Source organism: Eremothecium cymbalariae, chromosome 3 (genome assembly GCF_000235365.1).
Source record: "Eremothecium cymbalariae DBVPG#7215 chromosome 3, complete sequence".
In the NCBI taxonomy this organism is placed as follows: Eukaryota; Fungi; Ascomycota; class Saccharomycetes; order Saccharomycetales; family Saccharomycetaceae; genus Eremothecium; species Eremothecium cymbalariae.
The window spans coordinates 179663-195720 of NC_016451.1; the positions used below are offsets into that span (position 1 = coordinate 179663).

At 42.5% G+C, this 16058-nt stretch overlaps 10 protein-coding genes and 1 further gene across 10 annotated transcripts; 8 read left to right on the top strand and 3 right to left on the bottom strand.

The window, feature by feature from the left end:
• Window positions 1-251: 251 nt before the first annotated feature.
• Ecym_3096 (uncharacterized protein) lies at window positions 252-1190 on the top strand (the record flags this gene model as incomplete). The annotated part of the gene is made up of 1 exon (XM_003645374.1): window positions 252-1190. The coding sequence occupies one exon, from the start codon at window positions 252-254 to the stop codon at window positions 1188-1190; it is 939 nt and encodes a 312-aa protein (XP_003645422.1).
• A 629-nt stretch (window positions 1191-1819) lies between these two features.
• GSP1 (Ran GTPase GSP1) lies at window positions 1820-2464 on the top strand (the record flags this gene model as incomplete). Its single annotated transcript, XM_003645375.1, has 1 exon — window positions 1820-2464. One exon carries the CDS (start codon window positions 1820-1822, stop codon window positions 2462-2464), a length of 645 nt encoding a protein of 214 aa, XP_003645423.1.
• A 733-nt stretch (window positions 2465-3197) lies between these two features.
• Ecym_3098 lies at window positions 3198-3790 on the top strand (the record flags this gene model as incomplete).
• Window positions 3791-4193: 403 nt separating this feature from the next.
• On the top strand, window positions 4194-5324 carry GCD7 (translation initiation factor eIF2B subunit beta; the record flags this gene model as incomplete). Its single annotated transcript, XM_003645376.1, has 1 exon — window positions 4194-5324. One exon carries the CDS (start codon window positions 4194-4196, stop codon window positions 5322-5324), a length of 1131 nt encoding a protein of 376 aa, XP_003645424.1.
• A 556-nt stretch (window positions 5325-5880) lies between these two features.
• COQ11 (ubiquinone biosynthesis protein COQ11) lies at window positions 5881-6702 on the top strand (the record flags this gene model as incomplete). Its single annotated transcript, XM_003645377.1, has 1 exon — window positions 5881-6702. The coding sequence occupies one exon, from the start codon at window positions 5881-5883 to the stop codon at window positions 6700-6702; it is 822 nt and encodes a 273-aa protein (XP_003645425.1).
• Window positions 6703-6841: 139 nt separating this feature from the next.
• Window positions 6842-8767, bottom strand: GUF1 (GTPase GUF1; the record flags this gene model as incomplete). Its single annotated transcript, XM_003645378.1, has 1 exon — window positions 6842-8767. One exon carries the CDS (start codon window positions 8765-8767, stop codon window positions 6842-6844), a length of 1926 nt encoding a protein of 641 aa, XP_003645426.1.
• A 232-nt stretch (window positions 8768-8999) lies between these two features.
• MEC3 (Mec3p) lies at window positions 9000-10214 on the top strand (the record flags this gene model as incomplete). Its single annotated transcript, XM_003645379.1, has 1 exon — window positions 9000-10214. The coding sequence occupies one exon, from the start codon at window positions 9000-9002 to the stop codon at window positions 10212-10214; it is 1215 nt and encodes a 404-aa protein (XP_003645427.1).
• A 60-nt stretch (window positions 10215-10274) lies between these two features.
• On the bottom strand, window positions 10275-11450 carry SER1 (O-phospho-L-serine:2-oxoglutarate transaminase; the record flags this gene model as incomplete). The annotated part of the gene is made up of 1 exon (XM_003645380.1): window positions 10275-11450. The coding sequence occupies one exon, from the start codon at window positions 11448-11450 to the stop codon at window positions 10275-10277; it is 1176 nt and encodes a 391-aa protein (XP_003645428.1).
• Window positions 11451-12277: 827 nt separating this feature from the next.
• On the top strand, window positions 12278-12527 carry Ecym_3104 (40S ribosomal protein eS30; the record flags this gene model as incomplete). The annotated part of the gene is made up of 2 exons (XM_003645381.1): window positions 12278-12280; window positions 12339-12527. 2 exons carry the CDS (start codon window positions 12278-12280, stop codon window positions 12525-12527), a joined length of 192 nt encoding a protein of 63 aa, XP_003645429.1.
• Window positions 12528-12803: 276 nt separating this feature from the next.
• Window positions 12804-13805, top strand: Ecym_3105 (uncharacterized protein; the record flags this gene model as incomplete). The annotated part of the gene is made up of 1 exon (XM_003645382.1): window positions 12804-13805. The coding sequence occupies one exon, from the start codon at window positions 12804-12806 to the stop codon at window positions 13803-13805; it is 1002 nt and encodes a 333-aa protein (XP_003645430.1).
• Window positions 13806-13934: 129 nt separating this feature from the next.
• Window positions 13935-15923, bottom strand: Ecym_3106 (actin-binding protein LAS17; the record flags this gene model as incomplete). Its single annotated transcript, XM_003645383.1, has 1 exon — window positions 13935-15923. One exon carries the CDS (start codon window positions 15921-15923, stop codon window positions 13935-13937), a length of 1989 nt encoding a protein of 662 aa, XP_003645431.1.
• Window positions 15924-16058: the final 135 nt, after the last annotated feature.

Below are 16058 nucleotides of genomic sequence, written 5' to 3' on the forward strand. Positions count from 1 at the left end.
ATATATATATATATATATATATCTCAGTATAGAGTGCGTAGCGCGCTGCATACTGTATAGAGAGACAGATATTTCTATAGTACATATAACAATGATGTTTATGAATTGTCCGCGCCCGGCGCTGCAGAGGACGTTGTTTCTCTCCCAGCATACGCAACAAACACTGGCAAAAGTACGAGTTTCGTTGTTACCTACATCCCTCTGGCTTGGGAGACAACCACAACAACAGCTCTTGCCTTGCCTATCTCCAAATGAAGAAATTTGATAGGATCCAGGATGCCTCGGAGTACATAAACGGGGAATTGAAACGCAAGGGCTATCTCAAGGAATCAGAAACGATCCTTTTCCATGCAACAACCAGTGGCAGTCTGACTAGCGCCGCAGGCGCTAGTCAGACTGCCACTGCTGCCCCTGCCACCGCGGCTACCCACGACTCCCCGCCGCTCATGGATGAGGAGACAACAATGGCCCTACTCACAAACGACAAGCTACTGATCAACACCTTTAACAAGCTCCTGAACAGCGTCTCTGCTCTGCAGGCCCAGCTATTGGAGCAGGAGGCCCGCATAAAGCTGCTAGAACACCAGCGGCACCATGATCACGTGAAGGGACAACGAGCCCGCGAGCGCAGCCCACTGCCGCGCCGCACCATGACGCCGCCGCACGCATTTTCTGCGTCCGCCCCCACGTCGCCGCCGCCAGCAGGCGCTGCCCGCGCGCCTGCCGCCGCTCCTGCCTGGGCCCCGCCCAGGCAGCACCGCCCCGCCCAGGCCCAGCTCCGCAAACAGCAGCTGCTCGTGGACCAGCTGCGCGCGCAGCTGAAAACCGCGTCACGTGGGCCCTCTCAGCCGTTGGACGTTACGTGGCACGGCCCGTCGCTACCCTCCCTGGGTCCCGCCACCGGCGACGCACCGCCGCTCACAGACCTCTCAGTGTGCATGCGCAAACTCGCAGAGGAACACAGCGGCACCGTGGCCGCGCTGCGCAAGGCCAAGGGCCTCATTGAAGAGGCCAACCGCTACGTGTATACGCGCTTCGTGCTCGACCTTGCCCCCCCTCCCGCTCCGCCGCCCGCGCGCGCGCCCGGCCGCGGGCCGGGTGAAGCCCACCTGCCAGGCGGTGGCGACCCAGAACTGGACGAGCTCGCCCGCGACTGGCACGAAATCCGAACGCTGCTCGGCGGCACGTGACCCTCACGTGAGCGTCATGCCCTACGGCTCTCGAGGTGGCAAATTTCTCCCGTAGTCGTCCGCCCAGGCCCACCGAAAGGAGACAGGCTGCCGCCATCTGGCCCGCCACACCCACGCCCGTCCTCCTCCGCCTGCATTGCCTATCTGCTCCCCCTGTCACGACACTTGTCGGGACATCTGGGCCATCCACGAAGGAGAAAAGCGCCGCGTTTACCGTCGCCCAATCTGGCCGTTAACAAAGTCGCAGAAAACCGCATCCCCAGCACACAGAGGTACAATTGAACCCACACGCACGGTTCAGCCCGCATATATATCTACTGTCTATCTTCACTACATACACGCCAGTCCAGAACCAGCCCACAGGCCAGCTCCAGCACTGCTTCCTATATAACAGCCACTTTCCTCTCCCCCATCTCTCTTTCTTTATGGCGAAAAGGAAAGACCAACGTCGAACACACGCGAAGAGAAAAGGAGAGAAAAAATAATTAAAAAAATTAATCAATCACCAATAAATAATAAAGTTTTCGAATTCATTCATTCCTGACAAAACAACACACGAACTAGCAAGAAGGATTGTAATAAAAGGATCTTTTTAGTTCAAATAAATAGAAGAACAAGTAGATAAGAATATGGCAGCAGAAGTTCCTACATTTAAGTTGGTTTTGGTTGGTGATGGTGGTACTGGTAAGACTACATTTGTTAAGAGACATTTAACAGGTGAGTTTGAAAAGAAGTACATTGCTACTATTGGTGTTGAGGTTCATCCATTGGCGTTCTACACAAACTTTGGGGAGATTAAGTTTGATGTTTGGGACACTGCGGGGCAAGAAAAATTTGGTGGTTTGAGAGACGGGTATTACATCAATGCGCAATGTGGGATTATTATGTTTGATGTTACTTCTAGGATTACTTATAAGAACGTGCCTAATTGGCATAGGGATTTGGTGCGTGTTTGTGAGAATATTCCTATTGTTTTGTGTGGGAATAAGGTTGATGTTAAGGAGAGAAAGGTTAAGGCCAAGACGATTACGTTCCACAGAAAGAAAAACTTGCAGTACTATGATATTTCTGCCAAGTCTAACTACAATTTCGAGAAGCCTTTCTTGTGGTTGGCTAGAAAGTTGGCGGGTAATCCACAGTTAGACTTTGTTGCTTCTCCAGCTCTAGCTCCTCCAGAGGTCCAAGTCGATGAGCAGTTGATGCAGCAGTACCAACAGGAAATGGAGCGTGCTACTGCTTTGCCGTTGCCTGACGAGGATGATGCTGATTTGTGAAAGAGAGAGACAAGAGGAGAGAAGAAAAGAGAGAAAAAGAGTCAAGAGAAGAAGACGAAGACGAAGGATGAATGAAAGCTATATACATACCATCTAGATGTCATCATCCTGAAGGCGATTGTTTTAATATATTTTTATTATTATTATTATTATTATTATTATTATTATTCCATTCTCTCTATCTTAATTTTCTTTTATCATCATCATTATTATTAAATCATCTTCCCCACCCAGACCAAATTTTATATATACATAGAATGCAAAAAATGAAAAATCAAGATTGTGGATTGTGTGAAGATCAAGTGGGCATAAAGAAGCCTTCATCCTTTGTAGGCAGACAAGATGGTATAGACGGGCTGAGGAGATTGCTGTTCTGCTGTGTTCTGGCTCTGTGCTTTACTTCAATATATATATGGAGTATATATGTATGAGTATCGATATATATATGAATATCTATCTATCTTTCTATCTTCATGTATACAGATGTACCTGGCCTTGCAGCACGTAATTGCAGTTTTAATAACGGCAATGTCTACCTTGCATGGCGTTCTATCTTGTATGACGTTGCTGCAGCTGCTCCATTCCTTTTTGTATGCAACTTGATTTTGGGATCGTTAAAAAAAACTGGCCCTTTTCTCTTATTTGAACACCATTGTCCTAAATACATATTATACACATATACAAAACTTGTTAAGCGTTATTATACAGAAAGTAAAGCTAGGTCTTACCAACAATGATCAATTATAATGTCAACTCTAAAATGATATCCCTTTCCTCGGACGCTGCCGAGCCAGACAGTGTCATTCACAATTACAATGTGAATATTCAACAAATAAATAAGCTTACTCAATCCCTTGTGGCCGAATCTAATCCAAACTTCACACCGCAGCCTTCCCAGGAATCTACCAATATGATTAAGAAGATGTATGAATCTAGTATTCAAGCTGCTCAGAAAAAAAAACACAAGAAGCTTTGCGTACGATTAATTTGGCCTTGGACATGCATTCAAAGGCTCGTCGCCCTTGGGAGGCCTTTGCTTTCCGACTTCAAGAACTTCAAATGATGTTACGTAACAAGACAGATCTTGAAATTTCTTCTGGTCGCTATATGGATGCTCTTCAAAGTTTGGAAATGCTTCTAGGTTGCGGTATGATAGTGCCAGATGTTTTTATCAGGATGACTGACGTTCTTTTGAAATTAGGTCGTTTTGAGCAAGCAAAAATCGCCTGTGAAAGAGGTCTAAGTTTTGATTCTTCTAATATCAAATTGAAGGCTCTTTTCCTTGAAACTGTGCGCAAGCTTGCCGAATACAACGGTGATATTTAGATGACGGTACCAATATTCCTCGCATGTTCTTCCATACACATTTTATTATAACATGCATTACACAAATCATATCTGTACCATAGTTCAGCCTATATATATATATATATATATATTAGCTACTACCAAAAACATACACCAGCGGGCCTCTTTAATAAGAATTGAATCGTTCTTTCCATTGAGCTGTACACATGTAATCCTAACCCTCTATTGGTCTGTGAAACATTTAAGTCCGGGTAACCCCAAGTGGTCCTAAAAGTTTTTTTTTCTTTTTTGAATTTTCAAATAAAAATCAATCCAAAATGGAACTTTTTATTTAATTTTAACCAATTGTATATCAGTTCCACAACCCAGAAGCTGCTGTTCATCTCTTTCTAGTTGCGTTGGCTGTGTAACCCATTTTCGAATGTCGTCCCAGGATATAAATGTCACGGTAGATTCGTTTATCGATAGACTCAAGAGAAGACAAATCACGGGAACATACCAGGTCTCTCTTGAAACACTACAGATCCTAATGAGATATGTTTCAGCTATTCGCTGGTCAACAATGAATGAGCTTTTAGAACAAATCAGAGCGCTTGGCAATCGGCTGGAAAAGGCGCAACCATATGAATTTAGCTGCGGTAATGTTATTAGACGTATTCTGGCTCTTATACGTGATGAAATGGAAGAAGATGAACGTGCTAGTATGCCTGCTGCAAGTGCGTCAGCAACTCCAACAGCTGCTGAACCTCTAATTTCTTCCATGTTTAATCTTTTACAAAAACCAGTGGATGCTCAAACATTGGAGCAGAAACAAAGCCATCATCAGTCGCATCAGGCAAAAACAGACATTCGTCAAGTTATTATACAGGGAATCAGAGACCTGATAGATGAGATTAAAAATATTGATGACGGTATTCAACAGATTGCGATTGATCTGATTCATGACCGTGAGATCCTGTTGACGCCTACTCCTGATTCAAAAACAGTACTCAGGTTTTTGTTGAAGGCTAGAGAGCGCAATAATCGAAGATTTACCGTCTTGGTGACAGAGGGGTTTCCAAATAACACCAAAGTAGCCCACGAGTTTGCTAAGAAGCTGGCGCAGCACGACATTGAAACTACAGTGATTCCAGACAACGCAGTCTTCGCCCTCATGTCGCGTGTAGGTAAGGTCATCATAGGAGCCAAGACTGTCTTCACCAACGGTGGAACCGTCTCTTCTACAGCTGGTGTCTCCTCGGTCTGCGAATGTGCTCGCGAGTTCAAGACGCCAGTCTTCGCCGTTGCTGGACTGTATAAACTTTCTCCATTGTATCCCTTCGATATAGAAAAATTGGTCGAAATTGGCGGATCACAAAACGTTGTGCCCACAACAGAAAACGATAGAATGGGCAACACTATGGACACCATAAACCCAGTTGCGGATTACATACCTCCCGAAAATATTGACATCTACATCACTAATATTGGGGGATTTGCTCCAAGTTTCATATATCGTGTTGTATGGGATAACTACAAACAAGAAGACGTAAACCTTGTTGCTGTGAAATGAAAAGAAAATAAATGAATGGTATAATGATAATAATTGATCTTAATGTAAAGTCTGGAACGAGCATTTTTTGTCTTCTCTATCCGTATCTTGCCCACCATTGTAATAATAATAACATTAATATTAACAGCCCTGTACCTCGCTCGATGGAATTTATACCCTGTAATTCCATCTTGAGCTGGATGAACTAGCATATATCCTTGTCTGTCATTCTTTGCCAAATGAGTCTATTTTGCATGTCCAATGGGCCATACCAATTACTAGAGTTCTTTTTGAGTACTAAAATACCGATGCTTCCATGGTGTATTTTGTAATTAGATACTCTTACATTCAAGCACATACCGTTATCAGATCTTGATAATCCGGTAAGGGCTTTCAGCATTACTTGTAATCCATAATTAAGCCCCTCTGTCCATCTATATATCTTCTATTGATGTACGGGTGTATTGTAATAACCACTTTCTCAAACCTTTAAAGGATTTCGCAGATCAAATCTTAAAAAGTTGCAACCCTTTTGAACTTTGTAAATCACACAGCAAGGTGGGTTAAAGACAGCAACATGAGTCGTAATCTAGTTGTATTTGGTGGAAATGGTTTTCTAGGCAGGCGTGTTTGTCAAGTAGCTGCGGAATCTGGTCTTTTTGCAACTGTGACTTCTCTATCACGTTCAGGTCGTCCAGCTTCTCTTACAGAGCCTTGGACTACTAATGTCCGTTGGGAAAAGTGTGATATATTTGATCCTAAATCCTATGAAACACACCTTAACGGTGTTACAGATGTGGTACACTCTATTGGAATTATTTTGGAGGATCCAAATTATAAGAATCAGCTAAACTCAGGGCCATCAGGCATGTTTTCAATGCTGGGGAAATTAGTGCAACGAGGCAAGTCCAATGCTAAACCAACGGAAGATAAGGATTCAGGGTTTACATATGATAATATCAATCGTCGTAGTGCAATTTTGTTAGCAAATTCTATTGTAGAAGTCTCTAAGAATCGCAACGAGAATAAGAAGGTGACCTTCAGTTACATATCTGCTGACAAGGCATTGCCTGTAATTCCTAGTGGTTATATTGAGTCCAAACGTCAGGCTGAAATGGAGCTTATGGCTCTTGAGGGATCAATTAGACCGCTTTTATTCAGACCTGGATTCATGTTTGATGAGGTCTCCAACGTTGGTGATTCAAGATCCAGAATAAAGTCTGTTTTGCAATTTGTGAATTGTGCTAAGCAACTTACTTTTGGTGACAGATTCGCTTTTATCAACGGTATAATAAGACCAACTGTATCTACGCAACAGGTGGCAAGAGCTTTAGTGAAATACATAAGCGATGAGGAGCGTGTTGGTGTCGTCTCACTTGAAGACATATTGAAAGCATGAGGCTGATTTTGATGTTTTAGTTGGTGTTTATGGACCTCATTAATTCTTTATATATTTTACGTATGAGTTTTTATTTACAAGTAAAATGTTTTTAAAAATGATCATTGAACCAGCGGTACAGAAGGGGGGTCACGATATCTTACTTCCGCAAAAATGCTTGGTATGCCTCTTGATCTATTTGAATGTTACCGATGGACCTCATCTGTTTCTTTCCTTCCTTTTGTTTTGCTAATAACTTCTTCCTACGGGAAACATCAGAAGCATGCAGCTTGGCAAGGACGTCCTTCCGACGTGCCTTGATGGTTTCACGGGCAATAATCTTGTTGTTAGCCCTAGCCTGAATCACAACCTCGTACAACTGTGCCTTTACATATTCTTTGAACTTTTTAACCCATTCTTTTCCAACACGATCTGTTTGCGAGCAATGCATCACTTGTGCAAGAGCATCAACCCCTCTCCCATTAATTAACAACTCTAACTTTATGATATTAGAAGGCTTGTATCCAATATCTTCATAGTCCAGGGAAGCGTATCCACGAGATACTGACTTTAGTTTGCCAAAGAAATCATCCACCAAATGTGCCAATGGTAAGTGATATTTCAGCATTACTTGTCCAGTGGTATTTAGATAAGTAATTTCAGTTTGAATGCCACGGTTATCGTCACAGATTCTAATTACTTTGCCAAGGTACTCCTGTGGTAATGTCATAATAGCCTCAACATATGGCTCCTGAAATTCTTGTATTTTAGTCCGAAGTATAGATGAATCTGGGAAGTCATCCGGGTTCGTTATCACTGAGCTGCTACCATCTCTATACTTTATTAAATATGGAACTGTAGGTTGTGTAATAATCAGTTTGGAACCATATTCTTTCTCCAATCTTTCCTTGAACACAGAAGCATGTAAGGAGCCCAGAAACCCCAATCTCCAACCTTGGCCTAGAGCATTGGAAGTTTCACGCTGCAAAGATACTGACCGGTCATTCAGCACAAGTCTTTGAATATCATCGTCTAGAGCGTTGAATTCAGTACCATCTGTAGGAAATGCACCAACGAAAACCATGGGTTTTGTTTCTTCGAACCCAGGCAAAACCTCAGTTTCGCTTTCATGTCCTTGATGCATTAATGTATCGCCAATTTTGGCTTCTCGAGAGTCCTTTAACCCTGGAACAATGTATCCTACTTGGCCGCTGGTTAGACAACCTGTGGGAACTCGTTCCGGATACATTATGCCTACTTCTTTCACCTCATATCTCTTTCCAGTGTGTGCACTACTAATATTGGCACCTTTTTTAAGTTTACCATCAACACAATGAATCAATAATACAACTCCTAAATATGAATCATACCACGAATCAACCAATAACGCTCTAAATGGTTTATCAGAGAGTCCTGCAGGTGGTGGGATCTTATCGATGATAGCTGGTAGCAGATCCTTCGAAATATTCGCACCGGTTTTCGCACTAACCTTGATAATGTCAGCTTTAGGTAACTCAAAAGTGTTAACTACTTGCTCCTCGGCTTGGGGAATATCTGCAGTATCTAAATCAATTTTGTTAATAACAGGAATTAATTTCAAGTCCATACTATATGCCAAGTAGAAGTTAGCCACCGTCTGCGCTTGAACACCTTGTGAGGCATCCACAAGCAATAGGGCACCACCGCATGATGCATATGACCTTGATACCTCCGCTCTGAAGTCCACATGCCCAGGCGTATCGACTAAATGCAATAAGTAATCTAAACCATCTCGCTCATCCCGGTAGAACATCGTGCACGTCTGAGCCTTTACAGTAATTCCTCGTTCTCTCTCGACTTCCAACTTGTCAAGAACTTGCTTCCCACCTGGTTTGACTACTCCCGTTAATTCTAACAGTCTATCACTTAACGTCGATTTACCATGGTCCACATGTGCCACTATACTAAAGTTCCTATATCTTTCAATGGGTATATCTTCAATTCTTTGTTGTAAAGATTTAGCTACCGCTAACGTAGAGCCGGTAGTTGCGGAACTATTAGAACTGAATCTAATGAACTTAGAGCACTTAAACAGTCGTCGAAGCATTATAGAATCCAATTCTGGTTTTCACTTTTCGGATATCGTCTGTATTGGTGAGATTCGTGTAAAAGTTTCAATGATCAATAATACGTTTTAATAAACGCTTTATGTCGTTTTGTTAGGAAAACAAGGTTCTAGAAATGTTTTAAGAGGAGAGCTCTCTACTAAAATATAAAATCATTAACTTATAGATAAAAAGGCTTACGTTTGGGTATCGTTTCAGAGGGTTTATTTTAGAATGAAGCTGAAGCTGGTAATTAACTCTAATAATGATGATTACAAATTGTTTAAAACTACAATGACGACTGTAGCACAGCTACGGAAAACTGCGATTTTAAGATTTACATCTAATAGGCTGGTGGTGATTTCGACACCGAGAACGGTATCAAGTGGCGCTGTATTAACTGGAGATCAAGGACAATTGTGGTGCACGATACCTAAGGATGTGTTTTTATTGTATAATATTGCTTCTATTCGTGAAGAGAATACTATTGCGATGGAATGTCAATGTGACTCGCTGGTTAGTGTTTTAAAAAGGTACGATAGATGTAATCATGGTGATTTGACAATCAAGTTACAGAGTATGCCTGAATGGAATCCTGCTAAGGTAACTAACAATCAAGATCATGAGGATAATGCAGATAATAACAAAAGTAATGGGCATCAAAAGAATCCTATATGTGCGTTAGGATGCACGTTTAGTGAATATTTAGATTTGCAAGAGACAAGCAAGATTGTATCGCACTCTTTTAAGGTAGGAGTCAGGTTGCTTTATAATAGTCAAGATGCTAAAATTCAAGAACCAATGGTTAATTATACCAAGTTACTCATGTTTCAACTGCCGCCAGTAAACGGGGAATATGGCAGTAAATTTTCGAATTTTATTAAACGTCTAGATCGTTATGTCACGCTTAATCATCTGATCATATATGGTGATCGTAATGCCGGTAATGATGGAGGAGGCCATCTGAGGCTTCTAGTGCATGAATTGTATTGGAAATTGGATGTGCAGTGGTGTGGTCCTTTGGAAACAATAGAAACAAATGATGCTTCGAATGGCGGAGAACAACAAGGGCAGAAACATGCTCTTCCAGCAACTTTATCGAGGAGAAATAGTGCACTTCAGCGTCATGGAGAAAGCATGCGTATTGATGACAGTGAGGTGGATGGCGATCGCTTCAGTTTTTCTCATGATAGTTTAGATGACACAACAAACCCTACCACTGCTGATACTGCAGAAGATTACAAAAATAAAGTTTTTATCAAGGCAAAGGATTGGAAAGTTTGTTCTAAACTTTATGAATCTTTTGAGGAAGTTGTTCTGGCAATATCGCACGACGAGTCCTGTGTTTTACATTGTTCGCTAGATAGAGGAACGGTAGATGAGTCGCCCGATCAGCCTCGAGAACGCGGGCAAATAATATATTACATGGCAAGGTCTAAACCATTGTAGAATTTTGCATGGAATGCGCATTACACAAAGTTAAGTCATATTACACATTTCTGTTTTCTATCAGGCATGATCCTTAGCAAACTTAGTAACAAAGTCAGCCAAAAGACGTACACTACGAAGCTCCACGGCATTATAAAGTGAAGCTCTAAACCCACCTACAGACCGATGACCCTTGAGCCCTGTTAGACCTAGCTCCTTGGCTTGCTTTAAAAATTCGTCATCGAGTCCTTGCTTCTTAATGGTAAACACAACATTCATTTTGGATCTAGCGGGAATATCCACAGGCACATTGTAAAAGTCTGAGAACTGGTCTAAAGCACCATAAATCACACGAGCCTTTTCCTCATTCTCACGTTGCTGCACATCGAGTCCACCCCTCTTCAGCAAATGCACAAATACTAGATCCATGATACGTAATGTAAAGATCGGAATGGTATTGTACGCGGAGTTGTTAGCCACCACTGTTGGGAAATGGTTCGCAATTGGTGTAACAGGCAGACCCTGATCTAGTAATTCCGCCTCGGGTACCTTCTTTATGTTTTCTAAGAAGATCTTACGTACCACATACAAAGTCAACCCTGCTAAACCAATGTTCTTTTGGGCACCTGCCATGATCACATCATACTGATCAACGTTAATTCTCCGAGACAAGATATCCGAAGACAAGTCTGCCACCACCGGAACCCCAGTTCTCACAAGCTCCTGTGGCACCTCAGGCCATTCAACCCCATGCACTGTCTCGTTCTCACACAAATACACATACGAATGCTTCCGGACATCAATCTTCCCAACCCATTCAGACGTCGCGGGAATCGACCCATACTTCCCGGTCATCTTCTTTGTATCCACAACTACCTCGGTAGGCACCCCAAGCCGCTCTGCCTCTTGTGCAGCCTTCGCAGACCATGACCCCGTTACAACATATGCACCAACCTTCACCTGACCTGATCTTCCAACACTAGCAGCTGCCATATTCGACGCAATTGACGAAAATCCCGTCGTACCTCCGCCCTGCATGAAAAATACCTCGTGAGTATCCGGAATCTTCAACAACTCTCCTAAATGTTTCTTAGCATCCTCGATCACTTGACCGGCTTCTTTCGACCGATGGGAAATCTCACCAATTCCAAGTCCAAGACCCTCGTAATTTATCAGTTCCTTAGCAGCTTGCTGTAGAACAGCCGTCGGTAACTGTGCAGGCCCTGCGCCAAAGTGGTTAGGGTTCGCTCTATCCATTTCTGCTAATATTCTATGCACACAAACAACCCGATATAATCAATATATATATATATATATATATTAATTGATAAAATGGGACAATGCTATTACATTATTTAAGAGATTACCTTGGATGGTGTGATGAGTAAAAAAACGGCGTGAGCCTCGAAGAAATGATCACGTGATAATGAGTCAACGGCACCACTTCCTGTGACTGTGCATCCGTACATTTACACCCACACATATTAGTTTTAGAGTCGGAAAAGGGCAACGCCTGTCAGACGATCAGACGATCGTTGCCATTGGAAAATCACATGACGCAGAAACTTCCGCAGATTTTCCAGCTCGTATGTAGTGCTCCAGCTTCAACATCCAATTTTGGCTTTCTCCCGCCTCCAGCTCTGCCAAACCCACGGTTTCCTTGAAACTATAGCTTATTTCTGACAAAATCTATACGTTTATTGGTTCTAAAGTATCGTATTAAGGACACTAGTTAAGATACTAAGGTATAAGAAATGGTACGTTGCCTTTGCTGTTTTGAAAATACATGGGTAGACTAGACTAGACACTATTAGAATTGGACAGGTTGATGGTACATATTGCTTGAAAATTTTTGAAAGTTTGATATTGGCAGCTTAGTTTGACTTTGTTGCTGTGCTGTGATGCGCTGTGATGTGTTTTAACTGGGAGATATAGATGCCTATATCTATATAGCTGAGGGCGAAGCTTGCGGTGTTGTCGTCTTTTTAAGATATCAATATATGTGGAGCGTTGGAAGTGGCACTGGGACTTTTTTTTAGTTGATGGGTTCTATTGTACAAACATGTCGATGGTTGTCTTATTCTATGGTAGTCTAGTGTGTCTGTGGGAATTAGGTCTTTTTTACTAACATGATATTTTATTCAGGGTAAGGTTCACGGTTCCCTAGCTCGTGCTGGTAAGGTTAAGTCTCAAACTCCAAAGGTTGAGAAGCAGGAGAAGCCAAAGTCTCCAAAGGGTAGAGCTTACAAGAGAATGTTGTACACCAGAAGATTCGTTAATGTTACTTTGACCAACGGTAAGAGAAAGATGAACTCTAACCAACCTTCTCAATAGATTTGTAACAGATTAGTGGGAAGATTTGTACAGTGGGCTTTATAAATATTGCTGTGTATTATCTTGTCTAATATGTATACAAAATTTGACTATCAAATATGATTTAAATTTAACAATAAATTTATTCTATTCTAACGCTATATAGTGGCAGTACTCTGAAGGGTTTGGTTTTATTTTTTATGGCTGAGAGGATCATCTCGATATTTGAAGAGATGAGACGACTTTTGCAAAAGTTAGTTGTTACTCATCACCAGCGAACAGTATCATATAACAAGGATGGTTGAGGATCTAAACCTAATGTTGGGCTCCTTCTCTGAGCGGTTTCCATACAATACAACAAAGTCGTTGCATGATATTAAATCTAGTACTCAGCTTAAGGATTCCACTCCGCTTATTGAGTTAGGAAAGCTGGCCAAGTTGCTTAAGGCACAGATAACAAAGGCAGCAATCTTGTCACAAAAGTCTCGGATCGCGGGGAACGAGACGGTACTTACCAAGCAACTGCATGAACTAGAACAATCGTTGTTTTACTTGCTGTCTTTGTTTCCCAAGTTCCATCTTTCGGGCGACTATGCATCGTATTTATTGAAACAGTTGGACGAAACGGTACTTGCGCTGGTGCAGTGCATGCAGCAAATATATGTTGAAATTAAAGAGGGTAATGAAAACTTGCTAAGTGTGGGTAAACTATGGTCCCTTTGTGATGAACTGCTGTCGATTTCAGAAGAGGGCAATTTGGGACTACTGAAAAAGCATATATCTAGTTCAACCAAGTTGGTCAACGATACGATTCTGGAGATACATGATTGGCTTGAAGATCCAATTTTGGAACAGGATGATCCCTTTGGTCTAGACGGTTCTAGTGGGGAAGATAATGATGGTGCTGATACTGATCGGAATGTCTGTGAGGTTGCATCAAAAGAAATGGTAGAGTTTGTACAAAAGTTGGAAAGGAAACTCAAACTCATAAAGTTATTGCTTGGGTCGTTTAATAAAAGCGTGGAGGTCGAAAAATCGCATTCTAGAGCTGCTGTAGAGATATTCGATAAGCTCAATACTATGCATCATGATATTGTACCTCAAATAGATGAGTTTGTATCCTCAATATTTATGTTGGGTGCTGATTTTGATCCAGAGGATGGGGATATAATTGAAGAGCTAAATAAGCTAAACACATCGATGAAACAATTGTGTAAACTGGTTAGGAAGCTAAATTTTAAAAACCCAATGAAAAATAAGTGGCTTGAGAATTGGGAAGCCCAATGGCAAAAACTATGAGTATAATAAGAGCTCATTGAGGTTATATTTTATCGAAACCTCTGTCTTTTTTTTCTTTACAATTAGTACAATAGATAGTAATAACACACACCTATATATATGTACATTATATAGAAAGTCAAAGTCAAATTACCAGTCATCACCATTATCGTAATCATCTTGGCTTTGTGCAACCTTATTCTTTCTTTGATTTAAGGCAGCTGCAAGTGCATCCGCAAGAGACCCAGTTCCACCTGTAGTAGTTGGTGTAAGTGAGTTTGAAGCATTTATACCTGTGGCTGGAGATTTACCTCGGGCCTCTTGCAACAATACCGATGGCTTATCTAACTGGGACTTATCGACCTTCCGTAATGCGTGAACACCGCCCGCTCCACGGATGGACGCTAATAACGCATCTCTACCTTGATTGCCAGTAGTTTCGGCAATACCAACGACAGTACTGGAAGGATTTGGTAACTTTCCTTGGGATGAATTAACCTGAATGGAAGGAGGTGGTGGAGCAACAGGGATATTATCCTGTGAAATCATTGGAGGAGGGGGGGGAGGGGGAGGTGGCTGGGATGTAGTCGGTGCTGGTGTCTGCCGAAATGCGGTAGGCGTGAGGGCTGCCTTTGGTGGTTCTGATGGATGTGGAGTGAATTGGTGTGGTGGTATGTACGAAGCCTGTTGTGGTGGCTCATTCATTCGAAATCTAATAGTGGGAGCATTTTGGTTAGGATTTGAAGGTGCAGCCGCTGACCTCGGGGCTCTTGGTGGGGGTGGGGGGGCAGGTCCTCTCCTTGGAGGGGGTGGGGGGGCACTTGTATTAGCTACCCGATGTTTAGACTGTTGGGTGACATTTTGATGAATGTCAGGTCCGCCTACCCTCCTAGGGGGTAGCGCAGGTGCAGGTCCTCGTCTTGCAGGTGGAGGAGGAGGGGCATTGTTTCTAACTACAGGAGGTGCTGGCAATTGCCTTCCTGAACCACTAGGCACTCTGCTGTTCGGTAGTGAAACAAACGAAGATGGCTCTTGATGATTTACTGGTCGTTGTGGAAGTGCTTTAAAAGGTGGTGCTGGGACAGCGCCTTCATGTTGTGGATGTTGAGTTAGAGCCAGTGGAGGACGTGGGGCCGCAGGCAAAGGTGGATGTGCTGACTGTTCTTCCTGAGGTTTTGGTAAAAATGGGGCTTCATATCGCACGGGTGCTGACATTTCCATATCATGCTCTGGGGGAACAACTGGACTTGGGCTATGAGCTTCTGGTGGTTGTGGTGGCTGCAATGGGAAAAACTCCGTAGGTAAGGGAGGAAGAATATACTTCTGTTGACGTTGTGATATCACAGGAGATGTGACCGCCGATGTGTATGTAGATTCTGAGTCTGAGCTAGATCCACATGTATCATGTGTGACCTGTCTTGAAGGTTTAGGTGGTCCTAGAGCTGGATCTACTATAGGGGCTGTTGATGAAACCATCGAGGGGATATCTGGATATTTAGAAGCTGCAGATTTCAATGATGAACTCCTATTTGGTTCCCGTTTAGAATGCGGCTCGGTTGGGGGAGGTGGCGGTGGCGCCTTCTTCTTTGTATCAGGAATACCTTCTTCTTCTACACCTGTCATATTATAACTATATCTTCTGCGTTGATCACTTATTAACGCCTCACCTCTTGGACCATGGATCACACGTGAACTTTCCGCTTCTTTTAGCTTATTAGCCAATGCAATGGCATTTTTGTTCGATAGAGTTTTCTTAGAAGCATACTTGTCACGTCTTTGAACTCTCTTCAAGAAATGACCCGCCTCACTTATATCATCGAACAGCAAGCCCGCATAGCATTCTTCCATCTCAAAACTATGGAAAAAGGTACGATCTTGCGTATATTCAAAACCAACCCATAATTCTTGGTCCCACACAACCCCTCGATGACCTTCGATATCAACCAATTTCAAAAAGAAAGTGTTACCAACAATATCATCAACAAGTACTATCCCTCCCGATAACCCTGTATATTGCCATTCCTTGGGATTTGGATACGCCACATATAATCTTGCGACTGTCACGTCGATAATCTTGTTTGAGGCCTTTGGCAAGGCCCTTTTAATCTTCTCCTTGTCTGTGGCTGTCAATAAACCCATAATAACTTCTTAAACCCAAATTATAGCAGCTGGATAATGAACTACTAAACTAATCACAACTAGCAATCGTCGTTACCTCCGCAGTTGACGTATTTCTATTTACTATCCACACCTAATTGTGTTGGTGTTCATTTG